Source organism: Mesoplodon mirus (assembly GCF_964341445.2).
Source record: "Mesoplodon mirus genome assembly, chromosome: 15".
Taxonomy (NCBI): Eukaryota; Metazoa; Chordata; class Mammalia; order Artiodactyla; family Ziphiidae; genus Mesoplodon; species Mesoplodon mirus.
In genome coordinates, this window is record NC_138991.1 from 55,156,795 (window position 1) to 55,179,070 (window position 22,276).

Here is a 22,276-nt window from a genome sequence, read left to right on the forward strand (position 1 = left end):
ATAGACATTTCTCCACAGAAGATATACAGACTGCCAACAAACACATGAAAGGATGCTCAACATCTTTACTCATTAGAGAAATGCAAATCAAAACTACAATGAGATATCATCTCACACCAGTCAGAATGGCCATCATCAAAAAATCTAGAAACAATAAATGCTGGAGAGGGTGTGGAAAAAAGGGAACACTCTTGCACTGCTGGTGGGAATGTGAATTGGTACAGCCACTATGGAGAACGGTATGGAGGTTCCTTAAAAAACTACAAATAGAACTACCATATGACCCAGCAATCCCATTACTGGGCATATACCCTGAGAAAACCATAATTCAAAAAGAGACATGTACCAGAATGTTCATAGCAGCCCTATTTACAATAGCCCGGAGATGGAAACAACCTAAGTGTCCATCATCGGATGAATGGGTAAAGAAGATGTGGCACATATATACAATGGAATATTACTCAGCCATAAAAAGAAATGAAATTGAGCTATTTGTAATGAGGTGGATGGACCTAGAGTCTGTCATACAGAGTGAAGTAAGTCAGAAAGAGAAAGACAAATACTGTATGCTGACACATATATATGGAATTTAAGAAAGAAAAATGTTATGAAGAACATAGGGGTAAGTCAGGAATAAAGACACAGACCTACTAGAGAATGGACTTGAGGATATGGGGAGGGGGAAGGGTAAGCTGTGACAAAGTGAAAGAGCGACATGGACATATATACACTACCAAACGTAAGGTAGATAGCTAGTGGGAAGCAGCCGCATAGCACAGGGAGATCAGCTCGGTGCTTTGTGACCGCCTGGAGGGGTGGGATAGGGAGGGTGGGAAGGAGACGCAAAAGGGAGGGGATATGGGAACATATGTATATGTATAACTGATTAAATTTGTTATAAAGCAAAAAAAAATAAAATTAAATTAAAAAAAATCTAAGTTCACATAAAATTGGTATGATACATGATTATACTGAGTATTAAATTGTCTCTTGCAACATGAAAAAAAAAAAAAAAAACTGGGTTTTTGTGATTTGGCCTGAGATCTAATCACCAATTACAGTGTTATTTCTGTGACAAACCCTAGTTACATTCCAGACAGCCAGTTTATGAACGAACTTCTGCACACAATACATTTTTCTTTAATATTTATTTTGTTTATTTAATTTATTTATTTGGTTGCTCCCAGTCTTAGTTGTGGCTGGCGGGCTCCTTAGTTGTGGCATGCCTGTGGGATCTAGTTCCCAGACCAGGGATTGAACCCGGGCCCCTGCATTGGGACTGCGGAGTCTTAACCACTGCGCCACCAGGGAAGTCCCCAAAGTACATTTTAAAAATATATATTTATTTATTTATTTATTTAATTTCTTTGGTTGTGCTGGGTCTTAGTTGTGGCAGGCAGGCTCCTTAGTTGCGGCATGTGGGCTCTTTAGTTGTGGCATGCAAACTCTTAGTTGCGGCGTGCATGTAGGATGTAGTTCCCTGACTGGGGAACAAACCTGGGCCCCCTGCATTGGGAGTGCAGAGTCTTAACAACTGTGCCACCAGGGAAGTCCCCCCCACAGTACATTTTTAAAATGAGGACCACTCTAAGAGGTTAAAAAAAGTTTTATAATTCTAGTGTCTTCCCCTTTTCTTTTAATACTGTTGGATGCTACAAAGGGGATAATTTATAAACTTTGCAAGTTAGTAAATCCATACTATAATGTTCATAAGTGAAGAATTATGATGAATTCAGAAACTGTAGAGCCTCATCTTTATTTGGAGAAATGACATTACTCCATCAGAATGGAGTGCTTAAAAAAATTGGCTTTGATACCCAGAATCTCCCCTACAATTCCAGCGACCTCCCTTTGGCAGATTTGATGCTTTGGTCAAAGGATTTGCTGCTCTATATTCCCTATTACCACGACCTGCAGTGCGTGTCTGAATGATTAAATGGACTAAATGGATATATTTCAAGAATGTCTAGAATCCCCCTATATTTGGCACACCTTTGGATGTACTAACCGTACCTCATAAACCCAGGGGTCAAGTTGTTTATGGTCGAAAGCCTGAGGGCTATTTGTTCTTTATTGTTACTGAATCGATGGTTCCTTGATCGGTGCTACGAGCATGGGCCTCAGCACCAAGTGGAAGAAGTGTCCTCCTCCTGATGGCTCCAGCATAGCCTTGTGTACACACACTGAGTTTCATGAGGAAAGGGACTGTGTCCACCTCATTCCTCACACTATCCAGGCCACCTAGCTGTGTACATGTTATGTCATTGGTTTTTTTGTGTGCGGTTTTTGGCCACACTGCTCGTCATACAGGATCTTGTTCCCCGACCAGGGAGCGCACCCGTGCCCCTTGCAGTGGAAGTGATACCACTGGATTGCCAGGGAAGTCCCATGTCATTGTTTTTTGTTTTTTTCCATTCATTGAAAGTAGATACAGCAAGTTTCCTATTGCTACTTTATACTTGGAGAAATGAGGGCAGCACACAGTTAAGTAAGAAGTGGTGTCATGGTGACAGGCCTGTTGTCACGATGAAATATTATGTGTGAAGTGCTTTCCTTGGTGCCCTGGCAGATAGAAACCCTCACTGATGATAGCAAGGGCCATGTTTATGATTGATTGTTGCCAAAAGAGCACAGCCAGTTGGTCACAGAGTGAGATTGAGAGCACCGAGTCTCCCCACTCCCGGAGTCCCCAGCAGTGAGCCCCACTGATGGTCCCATTCCCAGGCCAGTCCTCCATGGCTGAGCCCTGGGCTCCATGTAGCTCAGCTCTGAGTCCTCATGCCCCATCCCCTCCCCCTGTGACTGCAGTAAGCTTTGGTTTGCTTGCCTGTAAACAGTGGTAACAGAACAATGGAATGGATGCTATGTGAACCCCAAATAGTGTGATACCAAAAAAAAAAAAAAAGCCTCTCTTTATGCTTTAGCTTTGAAGTAATACAAATCCCTTCAAATCAAACCTTTGTCAAGAACCGTGCCCTTTTAGAGCTGGTGAAGCCATTGATGAGTACAGTAAGTCCCCTGCATACGAACGAGTTCCATTCCAAAGGCATGTCTGTTAAGTCCAGTTTGTTCGCGAGCCCAACAAAGTTAGCCTAACACAATTGGCTATACAGTGCTGTACTGTAATAAGTTTATAATACTTTTCACACAAATAATACATGAAAATCAAACAAAAAATAAAGACATTTTTAATTTTATAGTATAGCACCTTAAAAAGTACAGTAGTACAGCTGGCACCCAGGGGCTGGCATCGAGTGAACAGGCAAGAAGAGTTACTGACTGGAGGAGGGAGAGGAGGCGGGAGATGGTAGAGCTGAAGGATCGTCAGCAACAGGAGACGGAGGGAGAGCTGCAATGTCACCCACGCCTGATGCTGATGGCACGGGTCTGGTTCCCTGCTGGATTCAGTTCTATCTACTCTCTTGAAGAAACGATCCAGGGATGTCTGGGTCGTAGCTCTTTTTTTCTTGTCACAGATGACACGGTAGCACTGGATTGCATTCTGAACGGCTGCTGCCCCTTCGTGTACCGTTCTGTGTTCGGGGCCTGTGCCTCAAAAACTAACAGTGCCTCCTCAAATAAAGTCCCCTTGCATTTCCTGCATCGTGAATCTCTTCAGGGCTTCAGTTACTTCTTTGTCCTCCTGTCACTCCACTCCCTCAATTATTTTCACTTTTGTTTCCATCATTATTGCTTGGCACTTCTTAGCAGTACCAGCTACATCACCACTGCTTTCATGCTTGCTTCTGGACATCTTGGGCTTGAAATAAAGATACTGTACTACTGTACTCTATACACTGCTATACAGTAAAGTACACAAAAGCACAACCACTTGTAGAGGATGCACGCTCGTGACAGTGTGCGCCAGACACGTGAGCTAACTTATGTGATTGGACATGCGAACACGTTAGCATGTTTGAAAGTTCACAACTTGAAGGTTCCTATGTAGGGGACTTACTGTAAATGCAAAACTCTTGGTTGCTTTTGCAAAGTGGCAGGGACACTCCAGCTGATAAGAAGTACCATTCTGTTTCACGCATCATCTGGAAATATGCACGTTGTGAATTGGGCAGGGTTTTCAGAAGATGTCTCTTGCGTAAGGTGCCACAAGGCCATCCATTGGGCCACCAAAGGGACAATGTGAGGATCAGATGGGATAAAGTATAAGAAGATGAGATTAAATTTATGAAACTTTGAATAGTTTGTGATCGGGAGAGGTGAATGATTCAACACGCTGGTGGCCTGGCTGAAAAATAACTCATGCCGATGGCTGTGTGAGAACAGCTTGTCCAGGGGTGCTCGTGGCAGATGGGCCGGTCAGGAGGGTATTGCGGTCCTCTGGGCAGTGAGCTATAACTAGGGGAGAGGAAACATGCATGGTCTTGCCGGTTCTAGGATGCGGGAAGGATGGGTAGAGAGGAATTTAAGTAGAGGAGAAAGGGTTAGCTTTCCTGGACAGGGGTTAGGATTTCAGTGTATGAATTTTGGGGGTGTGGGAGCAATTCAGTCCATAAGAGGCAGATGCTGCTACCTGTTTACAGCTTCACAGATTGCAAGAAGCCATACGTCATGCCTTCAATCGCATAAAAATTGCCCACAACTCTGTTAGGAAAAGAGACTTTAGAAGACCAGAGGAACAGTGTGTGTGTGTAGAAGTTGGTTTGGAACTGGGTGGAGAAGCTGCTGGACTTCTGTTCTTGTCACAAGGCCTGGATTGAGGAGCAAGGGTTCTAAGGCTGCCCCGCCGATAACCTGCTGCTGAAATTAGGAAGAGGAGGGACGAGAAATGGGTGTTCCATGCATATCCCAGTATCTTCCTATTAATTTCTTTTTTTTTTTTAAGATTTTTTGATGTACACCGTTTCTTTTTTAAGTCTTTACTGAATTTGTTACAATATTCCTTCTGTTTTGTTTTGATTCTTTGGCCCTGAGGCATGTGGGATCTTAGCTCCCCCACTAGGGATCGAAGCCGCACCCCCTGCGTTGGAAGGCTACGTCTTTGTTGTTGTCGTTGTTGTTTTCTGCGGTACGCGGGCCTCTCACCGTTGTGGCCTCTCCCGTTGCGGAGCACAGGCCCCGGACGCACAGGCTCAGCGGCCATGGCTCACGGGCCCAGCCGCTCCGTGGCATGTGGGATCCTCCCGGACCGGGGCACGAACCCGTGTCCCCTGCATCGGGAGGCAGACTCTCAACCACTGCACCACCAGGGAAGCCCCTGGAAGGCTACGTCTTAACCACCGGACCTCTAGGGAAGCCCCTCCTATTAATTTCTGTACTCAGTCAAATTAGACCAAATCCATACACATATCTACCAGGCATCTTCACTGTGCCAAGAAAATGCTGCTGGAGACCACCCATCACTTAACAGCCCAGCCTGGGGGTGCCGTGGGGAAGCCAGGGTCTGTGCGAGATCCCAGGTGGGAGGGTACACCTAGGAGCTGGGGCAGGCAGGAGGCTCTGTGGGTGTGAAAGGATTGGACAAAGTGCAGCAGCAGCGGTCTCTCTGCCAGGAAATCCTTCCCCATCACAGGGTGAGTCACCTGCCTCCCCTGCGCCGGCCTCAGCTGGAGAAGTCGTTTGGTTTGCAAGTAAGTGCTCAGCATGGGCTTCCTCGAGGGCCGCATTGATTTTGTTGTTCTTTTCGCTGCTGCTGGTATTGAACTGGGAAGTCCACCCTAGATCCCCCTGGATGAGTGGCCCATTACCTCACCTGACTGTTTCTCTACTCTTCCACTATTTCATTTAACTTTTCCTGCCAGTGGTTGAGTGTATTATCATCAGTTCTCGTTTGAGTTATTGTGCCTTCAGGGACTGGGGAATATAGAGGTCTTATTTTCATTAACTAAGCAACATCCTTTCCTGTCGCTTTGCTGCAGAGAACGTTGGTTTCCTTGTTTGTATTTTAAAAAGGAAGAGGGCTTCCCTGGTGGCGCAGTGGTTGAGAGTCCGCCTGCCGATGCAGGGGACATGTCTTCGTGCCCCGGTCCGGGAGGATCACACATGCTGCGGAGTGGCTGGGCCCGTGAGCCATGGCTGCTGAGGCTGCGCATCCGGAGCCTGTGCTCAGCAATGGGAGAGGCCACAACAGTGAGAGGCCCACGTACCGCAAAAATAAATAAATAAATAAATAAATAAAATACAATAAAATAAAATTAAAAAGGAAGAAAAACTTCTTACTAAAACAGTGAACAGATTCATAACCCTGTTGAAATCATTTCACAGTATCTCTTCTTTAGACGACCTCCATAGAGGAGAGAAAATGCTGTGAAGGTCTCAGAGGTGGATGGTTCTTATAAGTAATCTGCTGGTGGGATTTTGCATCACTACGTGTTGCTGGCTGGGGTGGGTGGTTCAAGGGAAATGGAAGCACGTGAGTTCAATGCTTGTTTCTTGTTCTATCTTTTCTGTAACCAGGCTATATTCTCCAGTGCTTTGCAGCAGCTTCTGTTTTCCTTTACCCCCAAAGGGGGAAACAAATGTGTATTATCATGGTGTTTTGTGCTTGGCAGGTACGCATAAAAATTTCTGCAGTAGCTGCCTGCACTTCTGGTTAAGATATACTTTAAGTGACGCATGGTGGTTATTTTCCCTTCAGGAGTTGGAGCCCTAGTCTGGGGGTGGAAAATGGCAATAACATGGACACCTCTGTTCTTGGAAATGAAGTAACCACTTGGGTTCTCAATAAACAATAAATTGCAGTGCGTTACAATCCTAAGAAAAGCTACATGGCCAAGAGTTCATCTCATCCTTCCAAGGGTTTTACCATTGCTTCTGAAATATTATGGCAATATTCCATGAATAGCCATCCCAGGTACATTCTGATGTTTACTTTTAATGTGCCATGCCCACAAGAGTTTAATTGTGGAATAAATGAACCGGGCATGGGAGTTTTATCCTAGTAATAACATATAATTTTGTTTAATCATCTTGAGCTGTAAACTAAGCTTTGATAGACCTGTATAAAATCAAAAACCCAAGTTAATGTCAGAAGTTCCGAGAAGAAGGTTCTTTAGCTGCAACACAAATCCCTGGGAGAGAACGCTGAGAACACAGACCCTGAACACCTCTTTGAGAAAGGCTTGCTAGCAACTGAAGCCAAGCCACACATAGGTGTCTGATATCAGGGACAGTTAAGAAGAATACGGAAGAGAATCCAATATTTGTTTTTTAAGGGCAAAGGCTTCCTTCTCCACAGTGGAAAAAGCCACGGATGAGAAAAGCCTGGTCCCACACTGCTCTGATCAGTTTCTCTGGGGTGCCATCCCTTGGGGAGAAAAATGTTGCCAGGTACTCACCACACCTACTGCACATGCCCTGAAGATGATGAGCCTTGCAAAGACGTCTGGGCTTGTCCAGCATCTATGTAAAGTCATCCAGTTTTGTTCAGTTCTAATGACTTTCTGATTAGAAACATAAATGTGTGTGTGTGCGTACATGCAGTGTGATGTATGTGTAATTAACATACATGCAGTTAGTTATATGTGTTTTATTTTTTATTTTTTTTAAATTTTTTTGCGGTATGTGGGCCTCTCACTGTTGTGGCCTCTCCCGTTGCGGAGCACAGGCTCCAGACGCGCAGGCTCAGCGGCCATGGCTCACGGGCCCAGCCGCTCTGTGGCATGTGGGATCTTCCCGGACCGGGGCACGAACCCGCGTCCCCTGAATCCGCAGGCAGACTCTCAACCACTGCGCCACCAGGGAAGCCCCTAAGTCTGTCTTCTGAAGTGCTCATTTTTAACTTTTCTGTGTATGGTCATTAGCTACTTGAACATTCTTTGTGTCTGCCTCAGTCAGTGTATGAAGCATTGTGATGAAATGTCTTTTGAAAATCAAGAATGAGAGACACTCTGCACCCCAGTGTATTATAAAGTCCTTGTCCTGTGGATCAGGACTTCATAATACACTGTGACCAGGGCACTGTAACGAGAGGCAGCACTCTGAGCCGGAGCACCAAGTTCAAGTTCTCCACTGGTTGTCAACTGAGTTAATACACGTACAGTTCTTAGAACAGTGCCTGTCCTGGAGTAAGTGCTCGGTAAATATTGGCTAGTATTGAGTGTCAGAAAATCCCTAAGTCAGTGGAAAGAAGGAGACAATTGTGGTAGTTTTGGGGTCTTTTAGAAAACTGGTTGCAAAAAGTAGTGATAAATTACTGTTGGTTCATGGAGTCCCTTTGAGATGGTTTATCATGTTCAAGGCCATAAAGGATTCATCCTCTCTAACTAGCAGTCTGTTCACATGGGAAAAGAACAGACCAGTGGGGTCTTAGAGGGGTTTAGAGTCAACACAGATACCCACAGTCCAAGTTCAGCTAAGGAAGCAACATCAGTCAGTGGCCTCTTCAAACCAGGAGCCCTAGGGCCAGCCCAGACCAGTGAGGAAGCAGATGCTGTCTGTAGGCAAATCCCCAGCACCACCGAGGGATAGGCTTCCTGGTCCCCAGTGCTAAGCAGGACCTGCTTCTCCCCTCGCCTGAGCTCTTTCTGTGGGGATCAGCCAGCCTTTCCCCAGTAAATTCCACTCACCCCCGAGATTGGGGTCTACTGGTGATGTAGCCGCCTGACTGGCCTCCCCTAAATTTTCTTTAACCCTTAGGATCCTGAGGCTAAGGATTTTTTTTTAATTCTTTTTTTAAAAATGAAAATAATACATAAGCTTTTTAAAATTTAATTCTTTTTTAAAATGAAACTGATAGATAAGCTTGGAAAAAGTGAGGAAGAAAGGAAGGAACTAAAAATGTAGTATAAAAGGTTTTAAACCAAATGTGAAAGTCTCCTTCACTCCCCACTTCTGTTTCCCAGATTTAACCAGAGTTGATAGTTTCCTTTGCATCTTTGGAGAAGTTCTATCCATAATATATGAATATGTGCAAGCCTTTTTAAAATTTATGTGTGATTTTTTTCTACTCCATGTCTTACCTTTTTAATTTAATATATATTACAGATCTTTCCAGAACATCCATACAGATCTACCTCTTTATTTTCTCTTCATTTATTTATTTTATTAGGATTAAATATAAAAATATTTCAGTGAGATATGGGTGTTCTGAACTCTTAAGTGTCTAATAACATAGCTAAAAGTAAATGAACACCAGACTTGGCAGAATTACCAAGAGAAATCGATCGATCCATAATTAGAGTGACGACCTAACCAGGCCTTTCAGAAACTGATACAGATCAATAGGCCACAAGCAAAGAATAATGACATAGGAGGTTTGAATCACCCCATTAACAAGTTTGATGGAGTGGAAATATGAGGGACTCTGTATTCAGCAGTTAGAGTGCGCACATTCTGTACACACTCTCATGGGGTATTTAGAAAAGCGGGCATATACTTGCTGGAGAGGAGACCTCACTGCTAATCTTGTGGTTGTAATTTCTGAAGTGGCTTTGTCATTTCCCTCTCTTTCTTTCCTGAGTTAGTTCTACCAGTTCCTATTTCACATCTGCCTGTTTTCTGACCATCTAAACTGAATTCCTTTATTTCTGCTTTATGTTCTTCTTTCTTAGCTGTAATTGCTTTGTAAAGACTTTGCTGCTTTCTTTTTCATTCATGATGGAAATGAAATGTGGGGTATAATTTTCATCTGCTCATGGCAGCATTTTTTAGGTGAATTTTTATCATCCCTCGTGAAGGTGGGCTTCTCTCTTTCATCATTTTTCATATGCTGTCTTTGCAGGATGCTGAGCTTATTCCTCAGGACTCTCAGGAATCATGTCCTTTCCCCGCTTTGCTTTTCTCAATCATGCTTAATAACATCTGATACAGATGGGTGTGCTTCTGTAATTTACTTGACAGGTTGTCTGACTCACTAGTTTGAAAGGAAGGGTTTGTGTCTCCTTGACTCACAGCTCACCCTGGTAGCTAAATCAGTACCTTATACATAGTCAATACTCGATAAATATTTGTTGAATAAATTAGCACCAAAAAAAAAAAACAGATCTGGAACTAAATTGGTCATCTCAAAGCCCATTTATTAAGGTTTTAATACATTATTACAGGAAGCGTGGAAGCCGGGAATCTGAGGGCGGAGGGAACCCACTCTTTGTGCAAATAATCATCTCCATACTGACTCCTGAGTGCCAGGGGAAATGTGCTTCATATTAAGGCATTGAGCCCCTGCCCTCTAACACACTGCTAGTAGAATATAAAATGCCTCTTCCCCTGTATGGGGAAGGTTTGGCAAGATACACATGCCAGTTGATGTAGCCATTTGGATTCTAAGAATTTTTCCCATAAAGGTGGTCACACAGTCTGCACGGTCGTGTGTATGGTAAGAAAAACTTAAATAGCTGTCGTTTGAGGTTAGCGTTCGGAGCTGGGTCCATACACCTCAGGGGTGCATTTGATGACCCCTTGAAACAGGGCAGAAAAGTCACAACTATTTATATTTATTTTCTAAATAAAAGATAGAAATTCAGCTTCACTAATATTTACAATTAGAATGACTCTACACCATCACTCAATCAGCAATTTGGGGTCCGATGGCCAGTTAGACACTGAATTTCCAGGGGAAGGAGGACAGAAGTTCCCACCTCATTTGTTGATTTGTTTTTAACATATGACTGCTTTTTGCAGTTTCCATGTGTCCAGCTGAGTGGATTTCTAGATTATTCTCTAATTTGATATTATAAAGGCACAAACAGCCTCAGCCGTTTCAGGACATGACCCTCACTCTTCCAGGGACGCCCTGGCGGAAGGAGCAGACGGAGGACCTGCAGCGGGTGCTCAGGACCGTGGACAGCGAGATCCCACTGGTCCTTGTCAGCGGCAACCATGACGTGGGCAATGTCCCCACCCCCGAGACCATCGCGGAGTTCCAGCGGACTTGGGGAGATGACTATTTCAGCTTCTGGGTTGGGGGCGTCCTGTTCCTCATCCTCAACTCCCAGTTCTTATACGATGCCTCCATGTGCCCTACCTTGAAGCAGGCCCAGGACCAGTGGCTAGACCAGCAGCTGAGCATCGCAGGGCAGCAGAAGTGCCAGCACGCCATCGTCTTCCAGCACATCCCGCTGTTCCTGCAGAGCATCGACGAGGATGACGACTACTTCAACCTCACCAAGTTGGTGCGGAAGGAGATGGCAGACAAGTTCTCCCAAGCAGGTAGGCCTGGGGCCCCAGCTGTCTGGGTGGAAGGGTGATCTGGAGAGGAGGTGTCCAGATCCTTCTCATGCCCCTCTGCGGCCTGGCAGAGGGGAGAGAGGATGGGGCTTTGGGCAGGACTGGATTCTAATCCCAGCTCTGGCACTCACGGCTGTGTGGCCTTAGATGAGCTGCCTTGCCCTCCGAGCCTCAGCTTCCTCGTCTGTAAAGTAGGAGTAGCAGAAGTAGCTCTCTCATGGGGTGGCTGTGAGGATTCAGTAAGAAGGGGCCTGGACAGGATTAGAACAGCCCCAAGCTGAGTACTGAAGTCATAGCTGCTCACAGCTGAGCATGGGGACCCTGCAGGTTGGGGGTTATTGGGGGGCGGGGGGACCAGGCGGGTCTGGTCTGAGTGTGGCTGTATGTGCCCCAGGCAAAGGAAGACGCCAGGAGTATCTTTTCTCATTTCTCTGGGAAGCAGGAACTTGCCCAAGGGCAGATGATATTTAAGAGCCAACCCCTACCAGTATTCGGTGTAACCCGGGAAATCCTGGAACGTGGCTATAGGGCAGGTCCTGGAGCCTCATCAGTGTCCCTTTAGTGAGGTGGACTGAGTTCTCCTCCAGAAGTAAGAGGAGAAATCTGTTTAGTCAGATCTTACCCTGCTGTGAATTTTAAGCTAATCATACATATGACACTTACGTGAGCACACACACACACAATGAGGACATTCCATTTCTAGAGATCTCAGTTCCGGTGGTGCTGTGTGCACCGCCAGCCCACACACCTCATTTCTCCTCCTGGGAGCACCTGCAGCTTTCCTCTCATGAGAAATGGCGCGTTCTCAGCCGCTTCCCTGCATTACCACTGCCTTGGCAGGATTCCAATTTTGACGGCTGTTGTGTCTCTTGTTTTGGTCCTAATGCCTCCTTTCAGATCTTTCCAGAGTGTACTTCATCAAACGCCTCTAAAATATAAATACATTCCTTTATTTGTTAGGGGGGAGGGGGAGGGAGGGGGCCTGACCCAATAAGTAGCAAGCATTCATTAAAAAAAAAATCCTGGCACTCTTTTCACCTTTGAGCATTAAATGTGTTCACATTTACTTGTGAAAAGTACAATAGGCCCTTCTGTATTTTCAAGACATTTTACAAAAAGCCTGCATAATTGGAGACGTTTTCCAACTGTTCCATGGAGATGAAGTTGGAAAACTTTTATCAAAGCCTTTGAAATTTTATGCCATGCTTCAGTTGGTGCAGAAAACCAACTTTTTTTGTTTTTGTTGACAAGGAAATGAAGTGTCAAGATGGCATCAGCACCACCGCGGAGACTATTTTGTAACAGAGAATAATGCCAGAGAGAACACTTAGTGCCACCGAAATGATTCCTTTTATATCAAATATTAAATGATGCGAATGCCATCCCCTGGCTGCTCTTTGTTGTCAGCCACATCCTTGAGTGGCATGGGGTTCTGGGTTTCCCACTGTAGGACGGAGCACATGCAGCCCAGGAGCAGCCCCAGATATTGAGACCTGGAGGCGTTTATAAAGAGGGCGACCCCAGCTCTAACAGGGCATCCTCGGGGGAATCCTGCTGCCCACCCCCAGGAACCCCAGAGGGTGACATCGCATCTGGGTTGCACCAGCCACCTCCCCCATCAGGCCTGCAGCCCTGTAAGCTCAGGGAGGATTTGTCGGCACCCCCAGAGCTGGTCTGTGTCTCGGAGGTGGGCTCCAATTGCTGCAGCTCACAGAGACTGATATCTACCACCAGAATGGCATTTTATTAATTTAAAAAAAATTTTTTTTTAATTTTTTTTATTAGTTTCTGCTTTATAACAAAGTGAATCAGTCATACATATACATCTGTTCCCACATCCCTTCCCTCTTGCGTCTCCCTCCCTCCCACCCTCCCTATAAAAAAATGTTTTTAAACATCTTTATTGGAGTATAATTGCTTTACATTGGTGTGTTAGTTTCTGCTGTATAACAAAGTGAATCAGCTATGCATATACGTGTATCCCCATATCTCCTCCCTCTCGCATCTCCCTCCCACCCACCCTATCCCACCCCTCTAGGTGGTCACCAAGCACCAGGCTGATCTCCCTCTGCTATGCGGCTGCTTCCCATTAGCTATCTATTTTACATTTTATTAATTTAGAGCAAGGCTGAAATCCTCCCCTTAACCCTAACAGTGCAGTCTCTTCCCATAGGCAAAACAGCATGGGAGGCCGAGTTATAATCAGGAGGTTGCTTGCTGAGCATGAGACAGATCAGAGGGACTAGTTTTCTTATCTGCTCTTTATTTTTCATTTAATTGATTTACAATATTGTGTTAGTTTCAAGTATACAACATAGTGATTCTGTATTTTTGCAGATTATACTCCATTATAAATTATGACAAGATATTGGGTATAATTCCCTGTGTTGCACAGTATATCCTTGTTACTTATCTATTTTATATATAGTGGTTGGTATCTGTTAATTCCATACCCCTAATTTGTCCCTTCTCCCTTCCCTCTCCCCTTTGATAACCACAAGTTTGTTTTCTATGTCTGTAAGTCTGTTTCTGTTTTGCATATACATTCACTGGTATTATTTTTTAGATTCCACATATAAGTGATACCATATAGTATTTGTCTTTCTCTGTCTGACTTATGTCACTGGGCATAATAGTCTTTAGGTCCATCCATGTTGCTGCAGATGGCAGTATTCCTTCTTTTTTATGGCTAATATTCCTGTGTGTCTGTGTGTGTGTGTGTATCACATCTTCTTAATCCAGTTGTCTGTTGATGGGCACTTGAGTAGCTTCCATGTCTTGGCTACTGTAAATAATCTTACTAGCTCTTAATGGCCTCTGGTTCTGGAACTCTGATGGATTCTTCTCCAGTAGGGCCTCCTTGCCCAGGAAGATAGATACTTCATGTGCCTTTAATTCTACCTCTTTAATAGCTCTCCAGCCTGTCCACTCCTTTAGGCCACCATTGCCTCTCAGCTGGGTGGTAGCAACAGCTTTGACTTGGTCCCCCTGCCCCACTCTTGCCCCATTCTGGTCCATTCTCCACTACATCCAGAGGAGTATGTAGCCCAACAGCATCTACCCTTCTGAGGCCCCTTCATACATAGGATAAGGCTGTCCTCACCCTTTGTCACTGTCTCTGCCTCTTCCATTTCATCTGGCCAACGCTGCCTCGACTTTCTGTATGAGGTGCCCCAGCCCTGCTCTGCCAGGTTCTTCCTCAGCTTCCCTTGCTCCCAGTGCATTTGTAAGTGTCAACCTGTCTGAAGCCCCCCTAGACTCTCAACTCCTTGAGCGCAGGGGAGGCCTGGCTCAGGTCTTAGCCTATAATAAATGCTTCATCAGTGTTTGTGGAATGAGTGAAAGATGAACCTCTGATGCAGGCTCCTTCCCTCAGTGGCCAACCAGTCCAGCTCATTTCTCTGTTTAGCACCCTCTGTGCACCTGGCACAGAGCACATCAGGTCCCACTCGGTGGAACTCCCGGGCGCAGCCTCTGCGTGGTGTGTTCCCAGTGTCGGGCACACATCATGCAGCCTCCTGGTCCTTCGGTCTTGGGTCAGGCCATGTGTGTGACTCTGCTCTGACCCACATGCTGACTTTCCAGGCTCATCCAGCAGTCAGTTGCTCTCTTCCCAAGTGGCCCCCTGCTGTTGCCATCAGGTACCACCTTCACTTACGGGCAGGCGTGCTCTTCTTGGTCACTGGCCTTAGGATCTTCCCTTAGACCTGCTTGACCAGGCAAAAGCAGAGAGAAGGGTGCCCTTCCTGCAGTCACCTGTCAGTTTGAGTGGCTTCCCAAACCAGGCCCTTTGCTTAATGGCCTTTCAAACTCAGAACAAAGCATCGGCAGCGTTGGGAAGATATTGGGATCAGATGCAGTCACAGCTCCGTGGCAGCCTGAGGGGCCAGCTTGGTTTGGGAGCACAGGTAGATGGGCTCTCATGGGGAATGCAGGCCCCCACGACTCAGTAATGCTGGAGATTGCTTAGGTCACAGCCATGTAATTCTTGAACTCATTTTGGAAAGCCAGAAGTTCAGGTGACATTTTGTGAAATTCGTAACTTAAAGACCATGATCAAATTGGGGGTGATGATGGCAGATGGTGTTTAATACTGCCTCCAGCTTTTTTTCCCCACAGCAATATTATTCCCTAATACTATTTCAGCCTCATTTATCTCCTTGTGCTAAAATGCCAGTACTCAAAAATATGTCAAAAGCTTATCAGAATATCAGGGTAGCTTTTAATTATGATAATTGTGTTGTTATAAAATATCCTTTTAAAGAGCACATCCCTCCTCAAACCACCATGGAGGTAACACCCAGCTTCCTTCCATCAAGCTTAATGAATAATTCTGAATCATTGTGTGGGATGAATAAATGATTTAATAATGAGCATCAACAATCATCTCACATCGTGGCATTAATTTTCTAAACGGGATAAGGTAAATGAGGAGGAGGGCTGTTACTATACAATGGGCCACCATGTGTGTAGGGATGCGTTCTTTGAATCAAAGCCTCCAGCCTCCGAGCTCAGGTTTCCCTAGAAACAGATGCATTCTGTTTCTCCTTTTGAAGCTCAATAAAAAAAACCTCTGTATGATGCAAAAATGTTGTCAATAGCCAGTACAAATAAACAGTTATCGGGGCAGGACAGATGCACAGATGTGAAGCAGCACAGTTGTTTTCCATCTTCTTTGTTCTGCCTGAGGATAATCAATTTCATCACATCCACAGGATGTAGAAATCGGTTTTCCCCTTAATTCACCTGATACCTAGTTGGAGTTGCAAAGATAGTAGATAATGAAATCTCGGTCGAACCTCCTGGCCATTGTCTGTATCCCTCATGCCTTTTTCAGCAGAAGGTTAATATGTGACCCAGTTAATACGGATTTCAATTTAAAAACTCAATCTTAAAAAACAAAAGTCTAGCTCTTTAACTGACCCTGTTTCCCTTGATGTCTCGATACCTTTTCTTTTTTCCATTCTCAACATAGAGATTAGAACTGTGTAGTAGAAAGCCCAGAGCGAATTTGGCAATTATGAAAAATTCCAATAAGTTGATCTTTCCTGTAAAAGCTAATGAGTAATTTCACAGAATTATAGTTTCACCTCTATTTATGCTTTTAAAAAAAAACCTAGAAAGAGATCTTAGCCCATGTACTGTTATGATTTTAGAATTTCAAAGTTTTAAAGAACAAAAAGGTCAGGTTTCCAGGGTCTACTTAACAGGAAGAATGAAACATCAAATCCTACTCTGACATCTAATATTGAGTTGTATTGAAATTATTTGTTTCCATCCTGATTCCTCCAGGAAATGGAGTCCCAGCTTTGTTCACCTCTATAATCCCAGCCCTTAGCCTAGACTATCACATAGTAGCCTCTCAATAAATAAATATAGAATTGAGTTAAACTTGATTCATATCTACTAATCAGCAGAATCACAGGTAATGTCCATGTTACCTCTGGATTGGTATTTACCAGCTGACTTTTGGATGGCAAATGCATCACCTAGAGCAGGGGTCAGCAAACTTTCCCTGTAAAGGGTCAGACAGTGAACGTTTTGGGCTGTGGTCTCTGTAGCGACTGCTCAACTTGGCCTCTGTAGCATGAAAATAGCTACAAACGGTACATAAGCAAGTGGGTGTGACTGGGTTCTGGTAAAACTTTACACTAACAGGTGGTGGGCCTGCAGGCCATAGTTTTCCCATCCTTGGCTTAGAGAGACGTTCCTGATACAGCGGGAGGCTCTTTCTCTCCCCTGAGACCTTGTCCACAACATGCACACGTCTAATTCCAGGCTGCTTCTGATGACCCACCCTGTCACAACTGCCGACTCACTGGAGGTCTGCCCAGAAGGGGCCCCGGGTTCCTCAGTGGAGAGCATGCCTGGGTGCAGCTCATCCCGCTGGAGGCCCATGATGTGGTGAAGGTGGAAGGGCTCCTGGGGCACTGAAAATCAAACACTTGGGTGTTTAATGTGTTAGAAAAAAACTATAACTAGCTCATCAAGTGAAAGAAAAATGATAAATGACAGGTAGCACGGATAGTGTGCGGGTAAGGCCGAACTTGTGATGGCAGTACAAGGGGTGGCATGCTCATGAGCGTGGGCTACAGGACCGTTTAAGGTCACAGGTCAGTGGGCGGGCTTGGCTTCAGACAGACCTGGATTCAAATCCTTTGGTGCTACTCCCCAGTGAAGCAGCTTCCTGTAATCTGCTGAACATCTTTCTGCCTTCGTTTACTCACTTGTTAAAGGACGGTACTCGTCCCAACCTCATAGTGTTGGTGTGAGAATCAAGTAAAGGGAGGCGTGTATAAGAGCACTTAGCCTCATGCCTGGGACGTGGCATGTGCTTGATGAAGGGTGGTTTGTCGTCATCTGGCCCTGGACCGTGGTGTAAGCCCACAGCTGGCAAGTTAGCTTTACCTGGGGTCTGGCTTCCTCCTTTCATGAGAGCAGCGCTTCTCACTCCTGGTGCTGCCCGGAGCAGGCAGCGTCTTCTTGGGAGGGTGTACGTGAGGGGGCACAAAGCACGGAGAGGCACGTCGAGTCTGGGGACGTGCCTGCAGTTTGCTAACATAACTTTATATATTGAAAAAGGGAGAGGAATTAGCAATTCTTTTTAGAATACAAACTAAGGAAGTGAAGCTAGACAAGAAACCTCTTGGCTTCTGGGCTATGCAGGAAGATAGACTGTGTCTCAAAGAGTCTGAGGTTTTTCGGGGTGAATGAGGAACGTACACTATTTTCAGTTTTGTCGAAAGGGGTATTAGTTTAAAAGGTTGGGAAACATTGAACTACATGGAAAATTCCTATGGAACTTAGTGAGAAGATTTGACTCTGCATTTATTTTTTTAAAGCACACACCTCACCAATTAATGTGCTAATAAACACACTTTGGAATGCGTAATCTCATAGCCAGATTTTTCTGAATCCAGCAAGTGGGTCCATATGGCAGTGGCTGTCATCAGACAACACCCTTTGTTTGTTTGTTTTTGGCCACACGGCAATGTGGGAATCTTAGTTCCCTGACCAGGGATGGAACCCGCGCCCCCTGCAGTGGAAGCGCATAGGGACCGCCAGGGAAGTCCCAATGCCCTCTGTTTAAAATGCACTAAAATATCTATCTCATTGGTTCTTTTTTTAACTGACTTTCAAGTGAGAACTCAACAAACAGTCCTTTTTTTGAGCATCTGTAGAATTCAGAGTTTCTGGGTGCATGTCAGCTTGAGGAATTTTACCCTCTTTAATTTACATTTGGTCTTGAATTCATCTTCTAGGTTTGGTCTGCTGTATGTTTCAATCAGTTCACCATAAAACATCATGCTTTAGTCATTTTATGTCTGTATTTCATTCACTGTAAACCAAGATAAAAGACCAACTATGGAAGCTACATTTGGTGCGAAGTGATGGATTACATTTCTCACTTTGGAGGTATCCTTAACAGTTGGGCTAATTAAAGTTAAAATCAAGTTCTGATAGTAACTATTTATAAATTGAGAGTCTGGCATGTGTATGTGTGTGCTGTCTGTTCCCAAAGTTAAATCAGCATTTATTCATTCAACAAATAGCCTGGGCCCTGTGCTGGGCACCCAGGGCAGCAGTGCACAAAACAGAGTATTGTAGGTCACCCTCAAACTAAAAACTCAAAATCTTGTTGAAAAATCCCATTGCAGCATTTCAAAAAGGAGCCACAAGGACATGGGAAACAGCAATGTCTGTTTAAGCATATGAAGTCAAAATATTATATCTTTTCTTTCTAGGTCACGTTTTAAAAATAGCAATTAATGTCATTTTCAAATGAGCGGTGGGATTCCTTTGTAAAATTGAAATATCCCTCGCTTAGCTAAACACTCTTTTTTTGTGTGTGTTTGTTTTTTCTTCTTTTTTTTTGTTTTTTTAATACTGCAGGTTCTTATTAGTCATCAGTTTTATACACATCAGTGTATACATGTCAATCACAATCGCCCAATTCATCACACCACCATCCCCACCCCACCGCAGTTTTCCCCCCTTGGTGTCCATACATTTGTTCTCTACATCTGTGTCTCAACTTCTGCCCTGCAAACCGGTTCATCTGTACCATTTTTCTAGGTTCCACATACATGCATTAATATACGATATTTGTTTTTCTCTTTCTGACTTACTTCACTCTGTATGACAGTCTCTAGATCCATCCACGTCTCAACAAGTGACTCAATTTCGTTCCTTTTTATGGCTGAGTAATATTCCATTGTATATATGTACCACATCTTCTTTATCCATTCATCTGTCGATGGACATTTAGGTTGCTTCCATGACCTGCCTATTGTAAATAGTGCTGCAATGAACATTGAGGTGCATGTGTCTTTTTGAATTATGGTTTTCTCTGGGTATATGCCCAGTAGTGGGATTGCTGGATCATATGGTAATTCTATTTTTAGTTTTGTAAGGAACCTCCATACTGTTCTCCATAGTGGCTGTATCAATTTACATTCCCACTAACAGTGCAAGAGGGATCCCTTTTCTCCACACACTCTCCAGCATTTGTTGTTTGTAGATTTTCTGATGATGCCCATTCTAACTGGTGTGAGGTGATAACCTCACTGTAGTTTTGATTTGCATTTCTCTAATGATTAGTGATGTTGAGCAGCTTTTCATGTGCTTCCTGGCCATCTGTATGTCTTCTTTGGAGAAATGTCTATTTAAGTCTTCTGCTCATTTTTGGATTGGGTTGTTTGTTTCTTTAATATTGAGCTGAATGAGCTGTTTATATATATTGGAGATTAATCCTTTGTCCGTTGATTCATTTGCAAGTATTTTCTCCCATTCTGAGGGTTGTCTTTTGGTCTTGTTTATGGTTTCCTTTGCTGTGCAAAAGCTTTGAAGTTTCATTAGGTCCCATTTATTTATTTTTGTTTTTATTTCCATTTCTCTAGGAGATGGGTCATAAAGGATCTTGCTATGATTTATGTCAAAGAGTGTTCTTCCTATGTTTTCCTCTAAGAATTTTATAGTGTCTGGTCTTACATTTAGGTCTCGAATCCATTTTGAGTTTACTTTTGTGTATGGTGTTAGGGAGTGTTCTAATTTCATTCTTTTACATGTAGCTGTCCAGTTTTCCCAGCACCACTTATCAAAGAGACTGTCTTTTCTCCATTTTATATCTTTTCCTCCTTTGTTGTAGATTAATTGACCATAGGTGCGTGGGTTTATCTCTGGGCTTTCTATCTTGTTCCATTGATCTACGTTTCTGTTTTTGTGCCAGTACCATATTGTCTTGATTATTGTAGCTTTGTAGTATAGTCTGAGGTCAGGGAGTCTGATTCCTACAGCTCCGTTTTTTTCCCTCAAGATTGCTTTGGCTATTCTGGGTCTTTTGTGTCTCCATACAAATTTTAAGATGATTTGTTCTAGTACCGTAAAAAATGCCATTGGTAATTTGATAGGGATTACATTGAATCTGTAGATTGCTTTGGGTAGTATAGTCATTTTCACAATATTGATTCTTACAATCCAAGAACATGGTATATCTCTCCAGCTGTTGATATCATCTTTAATTTCTTTCATCAGTGGCTTATAGTTTTCTGCATACAGGTCTTTTCTTTCCCTAGGTAGGTTTATTCCTAGGTATTTTATTCTTTTTGTTGCAATGGTAAATGGGAGCGTTTCCATAATTTCTCTTTCAGATTTTTCATCATTAGTGTATAGGAATGCAAGAGATTTCCATGCATTAATTTTGTATCCTGCTACTTTACCAAATTCATTGATTAGCTCTAGGAGTTTTCTGGTGGCATTTTTAGGATGCTGTATGTAGAGTATCATGTCATCTGCAAACAGTGACAGTTTTACTTCTTCTTTTCCAACTTGTATTCCTTTTATTTCATTTTCTTCTCTGATTGCTGTGGCTAAAACTTCAAAAACTATGTTGAATAATAGTGGTGAGAGTGGACATCCTTGTCTCGTTCCTAATCTTAGAGGAAATGCTTTCAGTTTTTCACCATTGAGAATGATGTTTGCTGTGGGTTTGTCGTATATGGCCTTTATTATGTTGAGGTAGGTTCCCTCTATGCCCACTTTCTGGAGAGTTTTTATCATGAATGGGTGTTGAATTTTGTCAGAAGCTTTTTCTGCATCTATTGAGATGATCATATCGTTTTTACCCTTCAATTTGTTAATATGGTGTATCACATTGATTGATATGCATATATTGAAGAATCCTTGCATCCCTGGGATAAATCCCACTTGATCATGGTGTAGGATCCTTTTAATGTGCTGTTGGATTCTGTTTGCTAGTATTTTGTTGAGGATTATTGCATCTATTTTCATCAGTGATATTGGTCTGTAATTTTCTTTTTTTGTAGTATCTTTGTCTGGTTTTGGTATCAGGGTGATGGTGGCTTCGTAGAATGAGTTTGGGAGTGTTCCTTCCTCTGCAATTTTTTGGAAGACTTTGAGAAGGATGGGTGTTAGCTCTTCTCTGAATGTTTGATAGAATTCACCTGTGAAGCCATCTGGTCCTGGATTTTTGTTTGTTGGAAGATTTTTTTTTTTTTGCGGTATGTGGGCCTCTCACTGTTGTGGCCTCTCCCATTGCGGAACACAGGCTCCGGATGCGCAGGCTTAATGGCCATGGCTCACGGGCCCAGCTGCTCCGCAGCATGTGGGATCTTCCCGGACTGGGGCACGAACCTGTGTCCCCTGCATTGGCAGGCGGACTCTCAACCACTGCGCCACCAGGGAAGCCCTGTTGGAAGATTTTTAACCACAGTTTCAATTTCATTACTTTTGATTGGTCTGTTCATATATTCTGTTTCTTCCTGGTTCAGCCTTGGAAGGTTATACCTTTCTAAGAATTTGTCCATTTCTTCCAGGTTGTCTATTTTATTGGCATAGAGTTGCTTGTAGTAGTCTCTTAGGATGCGTTGTATTTCTGCGGTGTCTGTTGTAACTTCTTTTTCTAATTCTAATTTCTAATTTCTAATTTTATTGATTTGAGTTCTCCCCCTCTTTTTCTTGATGAGTCTGGCTAATGGTGTATCAATTTTGTTTATCTTCTCACAAAGAACCAGCTTTTAGTTTTATTGATCTTTGCTATTGTGTTCTTTGTTTCTATTTCATTTATTTCTGCTCTGATCTTTATGATTTCTTTCCTTCTACTAACTTTGGGTTTTGTTTGTTCTTCTTTCTC

At 43.7% G+C, this 22,276-nt stretch overlaps 1 protein-coding gene across 5 annotated transcripts in view; it reads left to right on the forward strand.

Annotated features, from left to right (window-relative positions):
• The window catches only part of CPPED1 (calcineurin like phosphoesterase domain containing 1), a 120,571-nt gene that overhangs the window by 67,228 nt on the left and 31,067 nt on the right, over positions 1 to 22,276 (forward strand). For 2 of the 5 annotated variants that reach the window (XM_082645217.1, XM_082645220.1), the window contains one exon: positions 10,684 to 11,106. The exons of 1 other annotated variant lie outside the window; for it this stretch is intronic. In XM_082645217.1, coding sequence (XP_082501343.1) covers positions 10,684 to 11,106 — 423 coding nt within the window. Of the gene's footprint in view, positions 1 to 10,683; positions 11,107 to 12,375; positions 12,471 to 12,574; positions 12,727 to 22,276 lie in introns of those variants that run through there. 2 more of the 5 variants (XM_082645219.1, XM_082645218.1) reach the window with 2 other exon arrangements.